The sequence below is a fragment of the Nomascus leucogenys genome, chromosome 4 (assembly GCF_006542625.1).
Source record: "Nomascus leucogenys isolate Asia chromosome 4, Asia_NLE_v1, whole genome shotgun sequence".
NCBI lineage: Eukaryota > Metazoa > Chordata > Mammalia > Primates > Hylobatidae > Nomascus > Nomascus leucogenys.
Window position 1 is genome coordinate 107,934,048 of NC_044384.1, and position 19,052 is coordinate 107,953,099.

Consider the following 19,052-nt stretch of genomic DNA (forward strand, 5'->3'; position numbering starts at 1 on the left):
GTAAGCCATCATGCCCAGCTTAGTTGGCTTTTTGTTATTCACAAATTTTTAAAAATACAGGTCACATACTCTTTATCCAAAATGCTGGGACCAATAGTGTTTCAGATTTTGGATTTTTTCACATTTTGGAATATTTGCATTTATATAATGAGATCTCTTGGGAATGGGACCCAAGGCTAAACATGAAATTTATGTTTCATATGCACTTTATACACATAGCCTAAAAGTAATTTTATATAATGTTTTAAATAATTTTGTGCATGAGATCAACTTTGTGCTAAGTACTTATGTGTGGAATTTTCCACTTGTGGTGTCACATATATATGCACATATATATTTATGTGAGTGTGGGTGTATATTGTCTAGTTGTCTTCAGCAGAAGAGTTTGAACCCTTTAATCTGCTGTCCTGGAAGTGGAAGTCTTGGCTTGTGTTCATAGTTAATGTGTCACTTTGAGGATGTGTAGTTTTGGAGGAAATGTATAGTAGTGGTTCTGCCTACCTGAGATGGGTACTGTAGAGAGTTCCATATAATTACACCCTGACTACTCATTACCCACTAACATTTTTCTTTTTCTGTCTTTTTTTTTTTTTAGTAGTTATATTCAGTCCAGTTGTGTGCTTCTATAGATTTAACCCCGAGCTATCCTTTCCTCTTCATTGTCATTGTTCAGACCAGTATCAGCTTTTTCTAGACTACTTTAATGGCCCCCTCCCTAACTGGCCTCCCACACTCTAGGCTGACCCTTTGTGATCTGTAATAGCTCCCTACTGACTACATCAGTTCCCTGCTCATAATGAATTGGTGACTCCCATTGTATGTTAGACAAAGCCCATTTCCTTTGTAATCTGGGACCCTAGTTGGATACCAGCTCATTCCCACCCTTCTTTCCTCCTACACAAAGTTAATGTTCCCACCATACCTAACCATTTGTATTTCTCTGAGCCTCTTGGCTGTTTTTTCATCATTATTTTCTAGGCAAATATAATTTTGTCTACTTAGGATACCTCTCATTGTGTATCTGGCAAACTCCTACTCATTCCTCTGAATCCTGTTCAGATGTCACATTCTTTGAAAATACTTTCTTATTCCGCTTGTGTGAGAGCACATTTTACATCGTTATCCTTCATTTACACAAATGTCTATTCTGCATTCTGAGCTGCTTATAGAAAAGGATGGCATTCTTTCCAAAGCTTGGCTCACACATGTACTTTGAACCATTGGTTGAGTCTGTCATATAACCCATCTGAATTGTGAGAAATTTGCTTTTATCTTGGAAGCCAGAATTAGGTATAATTGAGAGAAAATGAAGTCTATAGCATATTTCTCTTTGCCATAATAACAACCCATTTTCACTCTTTATTTTAATTTTCAGCAGATTTGTCAAAGATGAAAGTGACCTTTTCAGCTTTGGATACTTCTGAGAGTTCTTTCACACCTTTGGTGGTCATAGAACTTGCTCAGGATGTCAAAGAAGAAACCAAAGAATGGCTGAAAAACAGAATTATAGCTAAAAAAAAAGATGGAGGTGAGTAAAATAGTCACTGCTCAGACTTAGTCTGGCCTCCCACACTGTATGCTCAGTCACTGTGCACTGTACACTAAAAATGTATTTGCAAATGTGTTTTATAATTTTCATTGATATATTTTATTTACTAATGTTAAATTTTTTGCCTTTTATTATCTATCTGGGACTTGAAAGGAGGTCCTAAATCAACAGGAGGCTTTAAGTTCCCATTAAACTGAAAGCAGCATGAGTGGTTTTCTTCATAGCTCTAAATAGTATGCCTACCACAGTGTTTGGTGCATAGTAGGTGCTTAAAAAATATTTGTCAAATGAATGGACAAGTATCTATTGTATGCTCTTTGTGTGCCAGTTATGGTGTTAAGGGAGAGATAAATATGGTCTGTGCCTGCAAAGATGTTACCATCAGGATAGAAAGAAATTCAAAATAAAGAAAAGTACATGGAAGAGCTGTCACAAAGCAGTGCATGGCATGAACAAATGAATCATGTATACTTACTGTAAAAGTAAAGGAAAGGGTTAGATGACACTATGGCAGTACTTTCTGCAGTGGCAAGGAATGACTTAAGATGCCAAGGTTTAGCCTTCTCTTGAAAGGTGACATGGGTTCCCAGTCTGGGTGAGAAAGCAGCGGGTGTTTTAGTGTTTTACATGAGCAAGTATTTTGTAAACTACACAAAACAACACCTTAGTCTGCAGAAAGTCTCTGAACACTGGACTAGACTTAGACTCTTTAAAAAAAAACTGTTACTATAAACTGAAGTTGTTTCTTAAGAATAAAATTGGAATCAAAGTGGAATTAAAATTTTTTTCAAACAGTTGAACCAGAAGGAAACTTAAAAACAGGAGTATTTGCTTGCTGAAATGTGAGCATTTCACTGAACTTGAGTCTGTTCTTTAAAATTTTTGTGATTTAGGAACTATATAGTGTTTCAGTGTGAAAGATTCCAGTGTATTCCCAGCCATCTTTTTGCCGATTGTGTGCCTTCAGGGACACACAAGGGATGGGCATCTTTCCACACTTTTTGGGTGATCATAAAAAATCTTTCCAAAAAAGTGTTCTGCATCTTCCAGGTGAAGGGAGTGGATTTATACTTATGTTTACTTTGATTCTCTTCCAGCCTCCTATTAAATTGACAATAATAATAAAATAGTTTAAAAATATATGAAAGACTGAAGTCACATGGACCAAAAAAAAAAAAGAAGATACTAGAGCAGCACAAATTGGAAGCTAGCAAACAGGTGGCTAAATAGTTACTGACTTGTCAGATTTGAGAAAGCCAAAAGTTAAGCTGACAGGGAAGGAAGTTGAGATGCAATTTGGTTTACTCTGCACAATACCCACAATGACTCAGGAATTAGGGACACTAGATCTATGGAGGGGGGGATAAAAGTAGGACCAAGAAGAAAAGATAACTGGCTGAGATCCATATAAGAAATAATACAGAGTTTCAAATAGCTAGAAGGAGGATATTGAATGTTCCCAACACAAAGAAATGATAAATGTTTGAGATGATGGGTATGCTAACTACCCTGATCTAGCACTCTACATTATATGTATTGAAGCACTACTATGTACTCCATGAATATATACAATTATTATGTGTCAATTAAAAATAAATAGATCCTCAAATCCCTTCCATATTCTACAACCCCAGCAGAAGACTTGAGGTTTATTCTCTGGAGATGGTCAGATACATGGTTTTTGGCATAGAAATCTATGCGCAGTTGAAGGCACAGATTCTGTACTGAAAATAAGATACTGAATACCATTCCCCTTTCCCCGACTCCACCACTCACATACCTAATTCAGTTTCCAAAATATTGGCTGCAAGATTCACACCTTGTAGGAAGCAGATTGGACAGTCTTTCTTTGGAGAACCTGACCAGCTTAAGACAAAATAACTAAAGGTGCAGAAATCAGGGGGTTGCTAACAGAAAATTATTTGACCAGACTGCCTTACATTAAAGGCCATCCTTGATGAGCTCCATCTAAGCCCTCAGAACGTCTGTTTAGCCTCATACAGCCCCTTTCTTAAACGTGAACATGTAATAAAAGATCACCAAACATCTGAGAACAATTCCTAACATGAAAGAGAAATCTAAAACTAAACAGATAAAAGCAACAGACTACTCAGAAGAAGAAAACCAAAAGATAATAAAAATCTCAGCACTCAGAGTTACGAAAAGATATAACATCTATAAATCAAGAATAGGATATTATAAAAATCCTTTAGGAAAAAAGCAGCTCTTATAAAGTGAAAATATGAAGTTAAAATGTAAAAACTCAGTAAAATTATTAGAAGATAATGTTGAGACAAGCCTCCAAGAAAGAAGAGCAGAAAGGTAAAGAATTGGAAAATATGAGAACAAATGATAAGAAAATTAAAGGACTACCTTTAATGAGGTACACATCTGAATAAAAGGAGTTCTAGAAAGAGAACAAAGAAAAGTGAGGTGTGAGGGCAGAGTGAAGAAAGAGTTCTCCAAGAAGATGATGTTGATAGGTTATCTTTCATGTCAGTGGATCAAGGAGAGAGACAGTTGGCAGAGAACTTGGGGGACTGGATTATTGATAGGTACATAATAAACTAAGCAAATGATAAAACAAGACAGCAACTTTTGGGAAAATGGAAAGTATGACAAAGGAAAATCATAGCATACTGTAAGGCTTAGCTATAAATAACATATGTAGTCATAATCACATACTGACTTGATGAAACCAAAGGATGACTTAACCATACTGTGAGAATAGGTGGTGGGAATGATGAATGGAAATGGTGAAGAAAGAAAGGGAGCTAAAAATCCTCATCTTCAATGCTTAAAACTGAAAAATCAAGAAATAGCTCTGTAAGCATGTTATTTGATGACATGAAAACAAATAACAAAGGAATCACCTGAACAATTTGAAAGGGAAAGGTTAATGGAGGGGAGGAAGACCTTACATTAAAGGCCATCTTTGATGAGCTCCATATAAGCCCTCAGAAGTTGCATTTAGCCTCACAGAGCCTCTTTCTTAAACATGAACATATAATGAAAGATCACCAAACATCTGAGAAAAATGCTCTTTTTCAAAACAAAATGTTGACAAATGGTTCTTCATAAAGGTTATACCAGGCCAGGCATAGTGGCTTATGCCTCTAATCCCAGCACTTTGGGAGGCCAAGGCGGGTGGATCACTTGAGGTCAGGAGTTCGAGACCAGCCTGGCCAACACAGTGAAACCCCATCTCTACTAAAAATACAAAAATTAGCTGGATGTGGTTGTGTGTGCCTGTAATCTCAGTTATTTGGGAGACGGAAGCAGGAGAATCACTTGAACCCAGAGGTGGAGGTTGCAGTGAGCCAATATCACACAATTGCACTCTAGCCTGGGCGACAGAGTGAGACAGTCTCAAAATAAATAAATAAATAAACTAATAAAAAAAGGTTATACCAGTTTCTATTCCACTAAAAATGGCTGGGATGCCTTTCCCCACACACTCACTGTGTCTGTTTGGGTCTTCCAAACAAGAGATGAGATTTGATGAACAAGAAGTTTATTGAGAGAAATATTTGTGGAAAGAAGGAGGAGGGAGCAAGAGTGGGTCTAGAGAGCCTTCGGACTTTGTCAGTTTGACACTTGGGAAAGGAGAGAGGAAAGGAAGGAGAATTGAGTAGGAAGAGCCTCAGACCACAGCCCAGTTCTGATAAACTAACAACAGCCAGGCTTAAAGTTGCCCTTTAAAGGAAACTTACTTCATGCAGGAATGGCCTTGTTTCAGTGTCCCCTCCGTGCCCAGCTAATGGCTGGAAGCAGCTGGGGGAAGGATCTTAAGGTGTGGCACCAGGAGCCTGGCAGTCAACCCTGTTCTTCAAAGCAGATTGTCTTGAAGGGAGAGCTGGTGGAGTGGGGTACCTTCACGGCTACCACGCTCACCAACCTGTTACCAAACTTTCCATCTTTGCAGTGTGAGAAGTGAGAAACAGCATATTGGTATAGTTTTTACATTTGTCTTAATATGAGTGAGGTTAAGGATCTTATATTTAAGAGCCATTGGTATTTTCTGTAAATTGAATATACCTTTTACTAAAGTCTTTAATAGCTTTACTGTAAATTACCTAGATAATAGTGTCTTAATATATTAATCCATTTGATAAATGAAATATAAATTCTGCTCATGATCCTGTTATCATCTGATTAATATTTTCATAATTCCTGTCAACCATCTCTAGAGGGTAAATAGTAAAGAAATAAATGTACCTTTAAAAGTTTGAGGCCGGGAACTGTGGCTCACGCCTGTAATCCCAGCACTTGGGAGGCCAAAGCGGGTGAATCTCTTGAGCTCAGGAGTTCAAGACCAGCCTGGGCAACATGGTGAAACCCTGCCTCTACAAAAAATACAAAAAATAGCTTGGCGTAGTGGCACACACCTGTAGTCCCAGCTACTCAAGAGGCAAAGGTGGGAGGATCTCCTGAACCTGGCAGGTGGAGGTTGCAGTGAGCCAAGATCGTGCCACCGTACTCCAACCTGGGCAATAGAGTGAGACCCTGTCTCAAAAACAAACAAAAATTGATGTAGGTAGAAATAATCTTTTTTCTTTATAATCTTTTAAGTAATAATTATATGTACATTATCAAATCATGATATCTCTTTATGTTTTGGTAACTTATTTCAGAAAAATATTAAACCAAATAGAACATAGAAATTTATGGGAAAATCACTGAAAAGTTATATCGCTTTTTATTATTTAGTATTTAACATTCACAAAATCTGTTATAGTCCAGTGTAATTGTATTACATTTTTGGTTTCTCTTTTTACTGAAACATTTTGTTCCAAATTAATTTTCTTAAATTTTCGTCTATTATGTTTATATTAAACTGCAATCTTTGTCCTATATTTTTATTTGGTGCACTTTTATACCTAGAGCTCATAAATATTGAATTCTCGTCTCATCTACTTCTCATTTGAATAAGTGGTGGGCTACTTAGTGGTACATTTTTCAGTTTTTCCATTTATTGAAAAACTATAAAGAACTGCCATCCCTAATGTACTTATGTTATTTACTTGGAAGATGGATTTAAATTGCTAATATAATTTCTTTTTCTTCTACCAGACTAGAAACATTATATTTATTTAGAAAGTTTTTAGTTTTGAAACTTTTATGTTTGTCTAAGATTGTGCTTATCTTTTGTTTTTGAAGGTGCCCAGTTGTTGTTTAGACCATTGTTAAATAAATATGAACAAGAAACACTAGAAAATCAGAACTTATATCTTGTTGGTGCCTCCAAGATTAGAATGTTACTGGGGGCAGAAGCAGTGGGATTGGTAAAAGAGTGCAATGATAACACCATGAGAGCCTTCACATACAGAACCAGACAGAACTTCAAAGGTTTTGATGGTAAGCCCTAAAGTTCTTTGTCTCTGTTAGAATCCATTTATCAAAAAGAAGTTTATGATGAATAGATCAGGGGTCAGCAAACTTTTTTCAGTAAAGGGTCAAATAGTAAATATTTTAGGTTTTGCAGTCCGTGTGGTCTCTGCTGCAATTACTCAACACTGCCATTGTAAAGCAAAAAAGCAGCCATAGACCATACATGAATGGGCGAGGCTGTGTTCAATAAAACTTTATTTATAAAACCACGTGGAAGACTGGATTTGGCCTGTTGCCATCTTTTGCCTCCCCTGGATGAACACAAATTAGAGGGACACATGTAACTTACTTATATTATTCTATTCTAATTCTTACAATTTGAGTATTCAGTAGCTTGATACAGAAAAATCCTTTTTTTTTGAAAGCAGAATGATTGTCACCAGTCAATTCTAAGTTAACAAACTACACCAAAAAAAGTATTATATTTTCTCTTTTTTTCTTTTTTTTTTTGAGATGGAGTCTCGCTCTGTTGCCCAGGCTGGAGTGCAGTGGCGTTATCTCGGCTCACTGCAAGCTCCGCCTCTTGGGTTCATGCCATTCTCCTGCCTCAGCCTCCCAAGGAGCTGGGACTACAGGCGCCCGCCACCACGCCTGGCTAATCTTTTTGTATTTTTAGTAGAGACGGTGTTTCACCGTGTTAGCCAGGATGGTCTCGATCTCCTGACCTCGTGATCCACCTGCCTCGGCCTCCCAAAGTGCTGGGATTACAGGCGTGAGCCACTGCGCCCAGCCAAGTATTATATTTTCTAACTCTACAAGAAAACAATCATGTAAAAAGAAATTAACTATAAAAAGTTGCATCTCATAAGTAGAGATTATTTTCTACAAATAATCACATGTGAATATTTATTAGAAAAATTTTATAATAAGAAGAAACACAGTAGTAGTTCAGTACCTTAGAAACCTCATTTCCTGAATTTTCTGGCTCCTGCTGAATGTGATAGGGTCATTGGTTCTATACTGGCCCCAAAGCGGGTTCTAGTAGAGAATATTTTCAGGAAAGAACTGGGAAAGCCAGGGTGAATATGATAACAGGATGGGAGCTTGGCTTCAGAATCAAACTGATCCCTGCCAGGGCTTTGAGAGTTAGAAGATGTGATTAGACTTCTTTGGATTCACTTACTCTGGATTTTTATACCTGAGTGAATAAATATTCAAGAGGAAATTTACCTTATTTAAGAGGATTCACCTGTCAAATAGCAACAACATTTGCTTACAAGACTTTCTTCTCTCTCATTAGTGGAAGGGATGTTTGACTGCAAAAGGGAATGGAATGGGCTTGAGAGTTTGAAGGAGGATAATTTGCCATATAGGCAAACTTCTTCAATTCCATCCCTAGTTTAACATAATAATATGTTAATAAGTTTAATGCATTATTAGAATTCAAGAACATACGGCTTTCTGCTCATTGGTACTAAATGAGATCAATTATATGCTTTTTGAATGTTTCTAAGTATTAAAATGATTATTGTAGAATTGTATTACGTGAAGGCATAACATAATTTTTTTCTTATAAAATATCTAAGGAGCTTTATGTTCTATTTAATTTACCAGCTTCATACTTTGATTACTTCTTATGTTAATTGCTTATTGTTTACACCATTATTTCTATAATCTCAGGTAATTGGAATATTTTTATTTTGATTATTACTAAAATCTGGTAATTTCTGTTTTATTTTAGATAACAATGATGATTTCCTGACAATGGCAGAACGTCAATTCATTATCAAACATGAACTTGAAAATCTTAGAGCTAAAGATGAAAAAATGATCCCTGGCTACCCTCAGGCAAAGTTGTATCCAGGAAAATCATTGTGTAAGTCATTACATCAACCAGTTTTTTTCTTAATAGACATAAATAGCAAATTATAGATGCCTTTTTTCCCTCTTACAGAAGAACTTACACAAACTTACAATAACTTGTATTTTTATGAACATATCTTTTCCCCTTGGAACCTCAGTATATTGCATCTTTAAATCAATATGTTTGTTTTGTATTGTTGACTACTTATTTATCAAGGTCTCATACCATACAGTTAGCTTAAAATCCAGTGTGTATACATATACATATTAGTCAATTAAAATGAGCAAAGTTTACTTTATGCCCTAACATTGTACGTGAAAATCTGTGGAGGAATATAAAAGGGAAGACATGGTGTTTTTCTGGAGCACTCTTTCCATTTCCTCTGATCTCACTGGGTATGCAAATTAGAATTTTGCAACTTTTTGGTTTTGTGTGATTTCATTTTAATGAAGATACTAGTTTGCAGAATGAAAGAGTTTACTGCAATGCATAATTCCAAGTTTGCTTCAAACCCAGATAGTGGCAAAGCTTCAGAACATTTTTGCTGCCTAAAAGACACTTTAAACATGTAAGCTTCTGTGTCCCCTAGTCTGTTTGTTGTTGTTGTTGTTGTTTTGTTTGTTTGTTTGTTTGTTTTTTTGAGACAGTCTTGCTGTGTCACTCAGAATGGAGTGCAGTGGTGTGAACATGGCCCACTGCTGCCTCCACCTCCTGGGCTCAAGTAATCTTCTGCCTTAGCCTCCCGAGTAGCTGGGACCACATTTTTTATTTTTTATTATTATACTTTAAGTTCTAGGGTACATGTGCACAATGTGCAGGTTTGTTACATATGTATACATGTGCCATGTTGGTGTGCTGCATCCATTAACTCGTCATTTACATTAGTTATATCTCCTAATGCTGTCCCTCCCACATGCCCACACCCCACAACAGGCCCCAGTGTGTGATGTTCCCCTTCCTATGTCCATGTGTTCTCATTGTTCACCTCCCACCTATGAGTGAGAACATGCAGTGTTTGGTTTTCTGTCCTTGTGATAGTTTGCTCAGAATGATGGTTTCCAGCTTCATCCATGCCCCTACAAAGGACATGAACTCATCCTTTTTTATGGCTGCATAGTATTCCATGGTGTATATGTGCCACATTTGGGATGGTTCCAAGTCTTTGCTATTGTGAATAGTGCCACAATAAACATATATGTGCATGTATCTTTATAGCAGCATGATTTATAATCCTTTGGGTATATACCCAGTAATGGGATGGCTGGGTCAAATAGTATTTCTAGTTCTAGATCCTTGAGGAATCGCCACACTGTCTTCCACAATGGTTGAACTAGTTGACAGTCCCCCCTACAGTGTAAAAGTGTTCCTATTTCTCCACATCCTCTCCAGCACCTGTTGTTTCCTGACTTTTTAATGATGGCCATTCTAACTGTTGTGAGATGGTATCTCATTGTGGTTTTGATTTGCATTTCTCTGATGGCCAGTGATGATGAGCATTTTTTCATGTGTCTGTTGGCTGCATAAATGTCTTCTTTTGAGAAATGTCTGTTCATATCCTTCGCTCACTTTTTGATGGGGTTGTTTGATTGTTTCTTGTAAATTTGTTTAAGTTCTTTGTAGATTCTGGATATTAGCCCTTTGTCAGATGAGTAGATTGCAAAACTTTTCTCCCATTCTGTAGGTTGCCTGTTCACTCTGATGGTAGTTTCTTTTGCTGTGCAGAAGCTCTTTAGTTTAATTAGATCCCATTTGTCAATTTTGGCTTTTGTTGCCATTGCTTTTGGTGTTTTAGACAGGAAGTCCTTGTCCATGCCTATGTCCTGAATGGTATTGCCTAGGTTTTCTTCTAGGGTTTTTAATGGTTTTAGGTCTGACATTTAAGTCTTTAATCCACCTTGAATTAATTTTTGTATAAGGTGTAAGGAAGGGGTCTAGTTTCAGCTTTCTATATGTGGCTAGCCAGTTTTCCCAGCACCATTTATTAAATAGGGAATCCTTTCCCCATTTCTTGTTTTTGTCAGGTTTGTCAAACATCAGATGGTTGTAGATGTGTGGTATTATTTCTGAGGGCTCTGTTCTGTTCCATTGGTCTATATCTCTGTTTTGGTACCAGTACCATGCTGTTTTGGTTACTGTAGCCTTGTAGTATAGTTTGAAGTCAGATAGCATGATGCCTCCAGCTTCGTTCTTTTGGGTTAGGATTGTCTTGGCAATGCAGGCTCTTTTTTGGTTCCATATGAACTTTAAAGTAGTTTTTTCCAATTCTGTGAAGAAAGTCATTAGCTTGATGGGGATGGCATTGAATCTATAAATTACCTTGGGCAGTATGGCCATTTTCACGATATTGATTCTTCCTACCCATGAGCATGGAATGTTCTTCCATTTGTTTGTGTACTCTTTTATTTCATTGAGCAGTGGCTTGTAATTCTGCTTGAAGAAGTCCTTCACATCCCTTGTAAGTTGGATTCCTAGGTATTTTATTTTCTTTGAAGCAATTGTGAGTGGGAGTTCACTCATGATTTGTCTCTCTGTTTGTCTGTTATTGGTGTATAGGAATGCTTGTGATTTTTGCACATTGATATTGTATCCTGAGACTTTGCTGAAGTTGCTTATCAGCTTAAGGAGATTTGGGGCTGAGACGATGGGGTTTTCTAAATATACAGTCATGTTATCTACAAACAGGGACAATTTGACTTTCTCTTTTCCTAATTGAATACATTTTATTTCTTTCTCCTGCCTGATTGCCCTGGCCAGAACTTCTAACACTATGTTGAATAGGAGCAGTGAGAGAGGGCATTCCTGTCTTGTGCCAGTTTTCAAAGGGAACACTTCCAGTTTTTGCCCATTCAGTATGATATTGGCTCTGGGTTTGCCATAAATAGCTCTTATTATTTTGAGATACGTCCCATCAATATGTAATTTATTGAGAGCTTTTAGCATGAAGGGCTGTTGAATTTTGTTGAAGGACTTTTCTGCATCTACTGAGATAATCATGTGGTTTTTGTCTTTGGTTCTGTTAATATGATGGATTATGTTTATTGATTTGAGTATGTTGAACCAGCCTTGCATCCCAGGGATGAAGCCCACTTGATCATGGTGGATAAGCTTTTTGATGTGCTTCTGGATTTGGTTTGCCATTATTTTGTTGAGGATTTTTGCATCGATGTTCATCAGGGATATTGGTCTAAAATTCTCTTTTTTTGTTGTGTCTCTGCCAGGCTTTGGTATCAGGATGATTCTAGCCTCATAAAATGAGTTAGGGAGGATTCCCTCTTTTTCTATTGATTGGAATAGTTTCAGAAGGAATGGTACCAGCTCCTCTTTGTACCTCTGGTAGAATTCGGCTGTGAATCTGTCTGGTCCTGGACTTTTTCTAGTTGGTAGTCTCTTAATTTTTGCCTCAATTTCAGAGTCTGTTATTGGTCTATTCAGGGATTCACCTGCTTCGTGGTTTAGTCTTGGGAGGGTGTATGTGTCGAGGAATTTATCCATTTCTTCTAGATTTTCTAGTTTATTTGCGTAGAGGTGTTCATAGTATTCTCTGATGGTAATTTGTATCTCTTTGGGATCGGCGATGATATCCCTTTATCATTTTTTGTTGCATCTATTTGGTTCTTCTCTCTTTTCTTCTTTATTAGTCTTGCTAGCGGTCTATCAATTTTGTTGATCTTTTAAAAAAGCCAGCTCCTGGATTCATTGATTTTTTGAAGGGTTTTTTGTGTCTCTAGCTCTCAGTTCTGCTCTGATCTTAGTTATTTCTTGCCTTCTGCTAGCTTTTGAATGTGTTTGCTCTTGCTTCTCTAGTTCTTTTAATTGTGATGTTAGGGTGCCAGTTTTAGATCTTTTCCTGCTTTATCTTGTGGGCATTTAGTGCTATAAATTTCCCTCTATACAGTGCTTGAAATGTGTCCCAGAGATTCTGGTATGTTGTGTCTTTATTCTCATTGGTTTCAAAGAACACCTTTGTTTCTGCCTTCATTTCATTATGTACCCAGTAGTCATTCAGGAGCAGGTTGTTCATTTTCTATGTAGTTGAGTGGTTTTGGGTGAGTTTCTTAATCCTGAGTTCTAGTTTGATTGCACTGTGGTCTGAGAGACAGTTTCTTATAATTTCTGTTCTTTTACATTTGCTGAGGAGTGCTTTACTTCTGACTATGTGGTCAATTTTGGAATAAGTGCGATGTGGTGCTCAGAAGAATGTATATTCTGTTGATTTGGGGTGGAGAGTTCTGTAGATATCTATTAGGTCCACTTGGTGGAGAGCTGAGTTCAATTCCTGGATATCGTTGTTAACTTTGTGTCTCGTGGATCTGTCTAGTGTTGACTGTGGGGTATTAAAGTCTCCCATTATTATTGTGTGGGAGTCTAAGTCTCTTTGTAGGTCTCTAAGCATTTGCTTTATGAATCTGGGTGCTCCTGTATTGAGTGCATATATATTTAGGATAGTTAGCTCTTCTTGTTGAATTGATCCCTTTACCATTATGTAATGGCCTTCTTTGTCTCTTCTGATCTTTGTTGGTTTAAAGTCTGTTTTATCAGAGACAAGGATTGCAACCCCTGCTTGTTTTTGTTTTCCATTTGCTTGGTAGATCTTCCTCCATCCCTTTATTTTGAGCCTATGTGTGTCTCTGCACGTGAGATGGGTCTCCTGAATACAGCACACTCATGGGTCTTGAGTCTTTATCATTTGCCAGTCTGTGTCTTTTGATTGGAGCATTTAGCCCATTTACATTTAAGGTTAATATTGTTATGTGTGAATTTGATCCTGTCATTATGATGTTAGCTGGTTATTTTGCTCGTTAGTTGATGCCGTTTCTTCCTAGCATTTATGGTCTTTACAATTTGGCATGTTTTTGCAGTGGCTGGTACCGGTTGTTCCTATCCATGTTTAGTGCTTCCTTCAGGAGCTCTTTTACAGGCCTGGTGGTGACAAAATCTTTCAGCATTTGCTTGTCTGTAAAGGATTTTATTTCTTCTTCATGTATGAAGCTTAGTTTGGCTGGATATGAAATTCTGGTTTGAAAATTCTTGTCTTTAAGAATGTTGAATGTTGGCCCCCAGTCTCTTCTGGCTTGTAGAGTTTCTGCCGAGAGATCTGCTTTTAGTCTGATGGGCTTCCCTTTGTGGGTAACCCGACCTTTCTCTCTGTCTGCCCTTAACATTTTTTCCTTCATTTCAACTTTGGTGAATCTAACAATTATGTGTCTTGGAGTTGCTCTTCTCAAGGAGTAGCTTTGTGGCGTTCTCTGTATTTCCTGTATTTGAATGTTGGCCTGCCTTGCTAGGTTGGGGATGTTCTCCTGGATAATATCCTGAAGAGTGTTTTCCACCTTGGTTCCATTCTCTCTGTCACTTTCAGGTATAGCAATCAGATATAGATTTGGTCTTTTCACATAGTCCCATATGTTTTGGAGGATTTGTTCTTTTCTTTTTACTCTTTTTTCTCTAAACTTCTCTTCTTGCTTCATTTCATTCATTTGATCTTCAATCACTGATACCCTTTCTTCCAGTTGATTGAATCAGCTACTGAAGCTTATGCATGCATCACGTAATTCTTGTGCCATGGTTTTCAGCTCCGTCAGGTCATTTAAGGTCTTCTCTACACTGTTTATTCTAGTTAGCCATTTGTCCAATCTTTTTTTTAAAGTTTTTAGCTTGTTTGTGATGGGTTCCAACATCCTCCTTTAGCTCGGAGAAGTTTGTTATTACTGATCTTCTGAAGCCTTCCTCTCTCAACTCGTCAAAGTCATTCTCTGTCCTGCTTTGTTCTGTTGCTGGCGAAGAGCTGCATTTCTTTGGAGGAGAAGAGACGCTCTGATTTTTAGAATTTTCAGCTTTTCTGCTCTGGTTTCTCTCCATCTTTATGGTTTTATCTACCTTTGGTCTTTGATCATGGTGACGTACAGATGGGGTTTTGGTGTGAATGTCCTTTCTGTTAGTTTTCCTTCTAACAGTGAGGACCCTCAGCTGCAGGTCTGTTGGAGTTTGTTGGAGGTCCACTCCAGACCCTGTTTGCCTGGGTACCACCAGTGGGGGCTGCAGAACTGCAAATATTGCAGAACAGCAAATTGTTGCTGCCTGATGGTTCCTCTGGAAGCTTCATCTCAGAGGGGCACCCAGCCATACGAGGTGTCAGTTGGCCCCTAGTGAGAGTTGCCTCCCAGTTGGGCTACTCGGTGGTCAGGGACCCACTTGAGGAGGCAGTCTGTCTGTTCTCAGATCTCCAGCTGCGTGCTGGGAGAACCACTACTCTCTTCAAAGCTGTCGGACAGGGATGTTTAAGTCTGCAGAAGTTTCTGCTGCCTTTTGTGCAGCTATGCCCTGCCTCCAGAGGTGGAGTCTACAGAGGCAGGCAGCCCTCCTTGAGCTGTGGTGGGCTCCACCCAGTTCAAGCTTCCAGGCTGCTTTGTTTACCTACTCAAGCCTCAGCAATGGCAGGCGCCCCTCCCCCAGCCTCGCTGCCACCTTGCAGTTCCATCTCAGACTGCTGTGCTAGCAGTGAGCACGGCTCTGTGGGCATGGGACCCTCTGAGCCAGGTGCAGGATATAATCTCCTGGTGTGCCATTTGCTAAGACCATTGGAAAAGCGCAGTGTTAGGGTGGGAGTGACCCGATTTTCCAGGTGCCCTCTGTCATGGCTTCCCTTGGCTAGGAAAGGGAATTCCCTGACCCCTTGCATTTCCTGGGAGAGGTGATGCCTCGCCCTGCTTCGGCTCACGGTCTGTGGGCTGCACCCACTGTCCTGCACCCACTGTCCAACAAGCCCCAGTGAGATGAACCCGGTACCTCAGTTGGAAATGCAGAAGTCACCCGTCTTCTGTGTCGCTCATGCTGGGAGCTGTAGACTGGAGCTTTTCCTATTCGGCCATCTTGGAACCTCCCATGGTTTACTTTTAATAGTGTAATACCATCTTCCAATCTTCATCCAGGTGCTACTGGCGGATCTTTGTTCTTAGAGCTCCCATGATGGAGGCGGGCTGCTCCCAAGATGGGGGCAAGTCTTTTGTTCTCTGACCTGGGGTTCTTGGCCTCACGGATTCCAAGGAATGGATCCTTCCGCCATGGGGTGAGTGTTATAGCTCTATTATAAGCCGTGGGTCATGCAAGAGAACCGTGGAACCCAGCGACTAGTGTTCAGCTCCATTAGAATGAACCTGGGCACTTAGCTGCACAGGAACAATGGCGAGCTTCTAGCCCAATCGGGGGTGGCAATGGGTGCCTCGCTGGATCAGAAGCGCAGCGGACACCCTGCCTGATCTGGAGGGATGGAAGTCAATGGCGGGTCTGTGAACTGCGGCGAACAGCAGTGGTGGATGGTGAGCTAAAGCTCAGCTTGAGCCAGAACAAACACAGACCAGAAAAATGTGCAGTTGCAAGATTTAATAAAGTGAAAACAGAGCTACCATATGATGGCAGGGGACCCAAAGGGGGTTGCCGCTCCCTGCTCGAATGTCTGGGTTTATATCCCGATCATTGTCCCTCCCCCTGTGCTCTCAGGCGACAGATGATTTGACTGTTTCTTTACCTCCTGCTTTTAGCCTAATTGGTATTTTAGAGAGCGGTCTTTACTAACTGATGGGTTGGGTGTGAGCTGAGTTACAAGCCCCTTGTTTAAAGGTGGGTGTGGTCACCTCCATAGCTAGGAAATTCTTAGTCGGAATTCTTAGTCAGAATTCTTAGGAATTCTTAGTGGGCCTAGGAAATCCAGCTAGTCCTGTCACACGCAGACAGATGCCCAAGAATCAGTTCATATTCACATTTCCCAGTTGTCACCAAATATATTTTAGAGCTTGTTTGCTCAAACTAAGATCCAGTCTAGGTTAACCTGTGTTGTTTGGTTATGTTTGTCTCTTTTAGTATAGAATAGTTTCTCTTTTCCATTTTTTCCCTCATGACATCGACTTGCTGAAGAGACCATGCCATTTGTCTCTTAGATCGTTTTCTCATTGTTCCTTTATCCTCTGTTTTTCCTGAAAACTGGAAAAGTTTTTGGCAAGAATTCTTCTTAGGTGATGCTGTATCTTCTCTGGTCTTCCTGATTTCTTTAGACATCATGGGGAATAGAAGGCCTTCTGAGATTTTCTTTTATTTGCCTCTCTAACTTCCTAACTCTCTAACTTCCTTCCTAACTTACTCTTTTGTGTTCAGAATTGTGCCTTACTTTTGACAGAGCGTTTTCAAATTCTAATCTTTCTTGACCTTCTCGCATTTTAGAGTATTTTCTTAGAATAAATTATTATTTTTACTTTTTTTATAGAAAATCTATTTTTAAGTAAGATGTAGTATTTATTCTAGCCTACTCTGAACTGTATTCAGAGTTCCGATGAAAACAGGGTTTATCATTCTCAGTAAACTATCGCAAGGACAAAAAACCAAACACTGCATGTTCTCACTCATAGGTGGGAATTGAACAATGAGAACTCATGGACACAGGAAGGGGAACATCACACTCCGGGGACTGTTGTGGGGTAGGGGGAGGGACAGCATTAGGAGATATACCTAATGCTAAATGACGAGTTAATGGGTGCAGCAAAACAACATGGCACATAGATACATATGTAACAAACCTGCACATTGTGCACATGTACCCTAAAACCTAAAGTATAATAATAAAAAAAAAAAAGAAAACAGGGTTTATCATCTGTACTGTGGACATCTAAATGATTCTTTTCAATTTATATAACATATGGCAGGAAAATACTTCTCCCAAGCATCTTACAATTTTTGTGTTTATTTTATATTAGTTTCTGTCAATTTAAAAAATAATACATGTATATGATGAAAATTCAAATAGTACAAAAATTTAGACAATGATAAGTTGTCTCTTTCCTGTCCCATGTTCCAAATCCCTTTGTTACCTCCGTATTATATACCCTTAAAGAAATTCTGTTCAAGAGAAGACATGTTCAGACAGATGGGGAGTATATTGTGCATACCATTTTGGACCTTGCTTTTTTATTTAAGAATATATTTTTATCATTATTGTAGAATACCAAATTAGGCCTAACTCATTCCTTTTCTAGGCCATGTAGTATTCCATCATATAGATGTATTCATATTGATGAACATCTAATTGTTTTCCTTCAATGTTTTCATTAAAAATAAAGTTGGAAAATTCCCAGAAGTGAAATTGTTAGATCAAAGGTATATGCATCTTTTAGAGTAGCTACTGCCAAATTGCCCTCCATAGTGATTGCTTCAATTAATTTATGTATTTATTTATTTATTTGAGACAGAGTCTTGCTCTGTGGCCCAGGCTGGAATGCAGTGACACAATCTTGGCTCACTGCAGCCTCCACCTCCCAGGTTCAAGCAATTCTACTGTCTTAGGTTTCACCATGTTGTTCAGGGTGGTCTTGAACTCCTGACCTCAGATGATCCACCCGCCTCAGCCTCCCAAAGTACTGGGATTACAGGTGTGAGCCACTGCGCCCAGCCGATTGCTTCAGTTCATAAAGGGAATGCATGTTATATTGAGCATTCAGCATGATGTTGGCGTTTGACTAGGTAATTTTTATCATGTTTAGAAAACATTTATTCCTTCTACTTTATTAAGACGTTTTTGTGTGGTAATAAATTTTATCTTTGATAAAATTTATATTTTATATATTAATGACATCTGTGAAGACTAATTTTTTTTACCCCTGACATTATAAATATGGCAACCGATGTTAATAGAATTCCTAATATTAACTCATTCATTTATTCCCATGGTGAACCATACTTGCTTATATTATCTATTTTCCTGCTGCCTTCCATTTAATATTTCATTATTTTTGCATCAGTATTCATATGACATGAGTACTTAGATTTCTTTTTTGTAGTATTTGACAGTTAATTTATATTACATATACGTTGTTAATTTTGTCATGTAGTTCTTGTATCCCTTGTACTTTGTTTTCTTGATCCATCATAGCTCTAGATCTCTATAACAACTAATGGAATTTCATTATGTTCCTGCTAATTTGTTCTTCGTATTTTCTTTTACCTTTGTTTTATGAATTTTGTAGCTATGTTTTGGCTGCATAAAGATCTTGGATAGATTTTTATTGTCTATTGCACCTTTTATCATTATGAAATATTATTCCTCATCTTGCTTAATGTTTTGTTGTTGCTGACTTCAGCCATGTCTTGTGGTTCTTGCCTTATTTCAGTTTGTGTCTGTTAGAATGTTTTTGCCCAGACTTTTACTTTCAGTCCCTTTCAGTATCATTTTACGTGGATCTCTTATATCAGGATATAGTCAGATTTTGCTTTGCACTGTAATCTGAGGATTTTTTTTTTTTTTTACTAAGTAAATTTATACTA

At 38.4% G+C, this 19,052-nt stretch overlaps 1 protein-coding gene across 3 annotated transcripts in view; it reads left to right on the top strand.

Moving 5' to 3' along the window:
• ANO10 (anoctamin 10) overlaps positions 1-19,052 on the top strand; it is a 272,195-nt gene that overhangs the window by 15,752 nt on the left and 237,391 nt on the right. For all 3 annotated transcript variants that reach the window (XM_003256932.4, XM_030812012.1, XM_030812013.1), the window contains exons 2-4: positions 1,379-1,528; positions 6,710-6,907; positions 8,622-8,756. In XM_003256932.4, the coding sequence (XP_003256980.1) occupies positions 1,390-1,528; positions 6,710-6,907; positions 8,622-8,756 (472 nt within the window). In that variant the 5' untranslated portion in view covers positions 1,379-1,389. The remainder of the gene's footprint in view (positions 1-1,378; positions 1,529-6,709; positions 6,908-8,621; positions 8,757-19,052) is intronic.